This window comes from Entamoeba invadens (genome assembly GCF_000330505.1).
Source record: "Entamoeba invadens IP1 unplaced genomic scaffold scaff_1105074726671, whole genome shotgun sequence".
Lineage (NCBI taxonomy): Eukaryota > Evosea > Mastigamoebida > Endamoebidae > Entamoeba > Entamoeba invadens.
The window spans coordinates 25,104-28,672 of NW_004191845.1; the positions used below are offsets into that span (position 1 = coordinate 25,104).

At 28.5% G+C, this 3,569-nt stretch overlaps 1 protein-coding gene across 1 annotated transcript; it reads right to left on the minus strand.

Moving 5' to 3' along the window:
• On the minus strand, positions 1 to 382 carry EIN_446160 (hypothetical protein; the record flags this gene model as incomplete). Its single annotated transcript, XM_004185347.1, has 1 exon — positions 1 to 382. A coding segment is annotated over one exon (382 nt), but the record flags the coding sequence as incomplete, so codon positions are not given.
• Between the last annotated feature and the right edge of the window lie 3,187 nt (positions 383 to 3,569).

Here is a 3,569-nt window from a genome sequence, read left to right on the forward strand (position 1 = left end):
TCTCTACGTCGCTTGTTAAGCAGTCCAAGTTGTAAAATTTGATTCGGAGTTTTCTGATTTTTTCAATGATGTTTTTTGATTGAATTGTATAAACAGAAAAAGTTTTTGAACACGACAAAAAGTCGATTTCAAGGTGTGTCACGTCTGTCTGCAATTTTCTGTTTTTGGTGATCAAGTCTGTCAAATATAATGTTTGAAGCGCTGGGAACAATTTCTGTATTTTTTCCACAGAATTGTAATATGACAATTTGTATGGATTAATATACATCGAGTCGACAACATCTTTGCACTTTTTGTTCATAAAAATGAATAATATTATATCACTCGTATTTGTCATGTAAAGAACAACATTTTTGAGGTACACCAATTCCAATTGAGTCATATATTAAAAAGATGTTATTTGTTATATTATATATACTAGTTTGTTTTTTGAATGAAATAAATCATTTAATCGTATTTTTTAGAAATGAAATTTAATTTCAATAATTTATTTTTTATTAAAAAAACAGTTTATTATTTATTTTCCTTGATTATCACTTTAAATAACATTAACACTTTCACAACCCCAAACTTTTTTTAAGAAGAAAAATAAGTAAAGAAAAAATTGTCCAAATCATTTTTTTTCATTTTATTTTAAAACCCCTTTCTAACCCAAACCGGCCAATAGCCAGTTTTATTTTACTTAAAATAATTAAATTTAAATACTCAATTACCTAAGATTGATCAAAAATAATCTTTTGTATGAAATTTTGTAAGAAATATTTTTAATGTTAATTCTTAACATAACAACAGATCCTACATCGTCAATCCACCTGATAACAAAATAAAGAATTGCATAATTACAATAAAAATAATTTCTCAAACACGTTTAGATTAAATGATAATACAGTTTAAAAAATAACCAAAAAGTTTCAACCAAACAATTTAAAACCATCAATTAGACCCAATTCTTTTCTTTTTTTTTTCTTTCGTTCTTCTTTTTAATTCCCAACAGACTCGACAGAGCATTAAAGAATGAGACAAGCAAGTGGTTTCTTCACAACGCGAACAGAGTTCTTTTACCCTGCTCGCATTAGAACCAACGCAAAGGTGGCACTTTTGCTTCCGGAAAGCAATTTTTCTTTCATATTTTTTTCTTTCTTTTTTGTGAAGGGTTTGCTTCTTCCCACCAATCCAAAAGACCACAAGCAATAAACACGGTTCTTTTTTCTTTTGTTTTTTTCATTCCATGTACAAGACGTTTTTTGATGTATTTTTCTAACAATTGTTTGGCCAATCGAACGAAAAAAGTGAAGTAGTCATTTTGGATCACATACCGAAACATCCCATAAGAATTAACCATTGCACAATCCAGAATGTTTTGAAAAACGACCATATTGTATCTCCTTGTTTTTGTTTTTGTCGAATATTCTTGACATAGGAAATCGAATGTATCAACAGGTGTTTTTGTGTAATTATATAATACATTCATTTCTGATTTGGCCTTATTGGGGTCAAGTATCGGGACATTTAGAGAATTTGTTGTAATTATCACAGTTTTAGTTTTTTTCGGATTAAATGAAGTCAAAAGAATTGAATCCTGTTTCCAAAATCGAATATTTTGAGGATTGGTTTCTTTTTCCTTATTTAATCGGGTTTTTTCCAATTCAATTTTTTCCATTTTTGTTGTTTTTAAATTTTGGATATTTTCAAAGTCTTTTTTTTTTCAAAATATCCATTTTTTCCCGATTTAGTTCGTTCTGTGATGCCAACATACCCATTTTATAATTAACACAGTTTCTCTTTTCTCAAGTTGTTCTAACTTTTTTGAAGTTTGTTTTTCCATTTTTGTCAATTTTCTCTTTTTCTAACATTGTATTCCTTTTTGACTCTAAAAGCGTGTTTGCACTTCGTTGATTCATTGTGCCAATGTACCCGATTTTTTGCGACTCAAGCGAATTAATTACTCTTATAGAAGTAAAGTAGTTGTCGCTTTGTAGTAAAAATTCTATTTTAGGAGCATCTTTTGGAATTAAATTTTTGACTAATTTCATCACTACTGACTCTCCGTGATGCAGTTCATCAGTTTTCCTGATTTATGACTCTTTTTTGCCTTCATACAAAGTCATTCCGACACAAAGTTTTTTGTCGTAAGTACAAACGCAGTAAAATTTTAACCCCCGTTTGATTGGTTTTTGAGGGCAATATTGAATATCTTTGCAACGCCCTTTGAAACCGAAAATTCTTTCATCCACACAAATTAACTGACCCGGTGTAGAAATTTGCGTAATATTTCGGGAAAATATTTCAAATAAATTTTTTACAGCTGGAAATACCGTTTCTTTTCTTTTTTCTTCCCTTGTTGATTTGAGGTCACAACGGAAACTTCGAAAAAGTACATAAAACCGATTTCTATCCATGGCAATTTTTGGAAAAGGACGCCCGAATTCTAAACTCCAAAATCGGGAAATCGGGCCTTTGTTTTGCATGGCTCCTAAATATATCATAACACCAATAAAACAATTTATTTCATCCACGTCTGTAACTTTCCAATTTTTAACTAACGATTGGCCTTTTTCAATTGTTCCTGCCACAATCAAGTCCAAAAAATCGGGAGTTATTATTTTTTCAAAACATTCAATTTCTTTAGAAAAAATACCAATAATTTCAGTTTTTCTGTAATTTTGGTTCATTTTTGAAAAATCTGCTTCCCCCAAAACTGGATCAATTGTTTCCCAATTTTTAACAATTTTATTGGGATTATCTAATACGTGTTGGGGTTCAAAAATAACATGTTTTTCATAACTATTTTGAGGACATATTATCTCTTCTCCAAAATTATTGTTAACATTTTCTTCAGCTTTGTCATCAATTGAGAAATATTCTGGTTCTTCAGGTTGTTCACACTCCATACTTTTAAGAATAAAAACATAAAAAACTAAATTAAAACTTTTCCCGACATTGAATTAATTTAATTAATTATTTCCAAAAAATCACATACAAAAAATATTTTTTTTGATTATACTTTTTGGCAAAATTGTTATTTGGGAAAAGAAAATTAAAAAAACTTGTTTTTTGCATGTTTCGGTTTTATAAGTGTTAAGTAAAATAAACTGTTTTTCAAAACTCTGTACTGGGATGCCCCGATTTTTTAGACAAATAATTTCTAAATAATTTTTTCTTTGCTCAACCCTCATTTTTTGTTATAAATATTTACTCGAAAAAAACAAAATAACGAACTTGACTTTTTTAAATTTTACTTGACAAATAAATCTTGCACCAAAAATTTAATTGAAAAATATAAAAAACAAACTTGGGATCAAAAATTTGATTACCATAACCCAAATTTTGCCAAAAACATAAAACACAGCTTTATAATTAAATTTCCATGTTTACAGAATCACCAAGTCGTGTTCTGGATAAAAATGAAAAGTACTAATGAGTAAAACAAGCATTGAGAGAAGATAAATTGGTTAAGGCTATACAATTGAAAAGTTTTTTTAGTTTTTGAACTGTTTATTTTATTTAAGACTCTTTTGATTAATAACCTTGATTCTTTAAATGATTGTTTTATGTTATCGATTACTTTT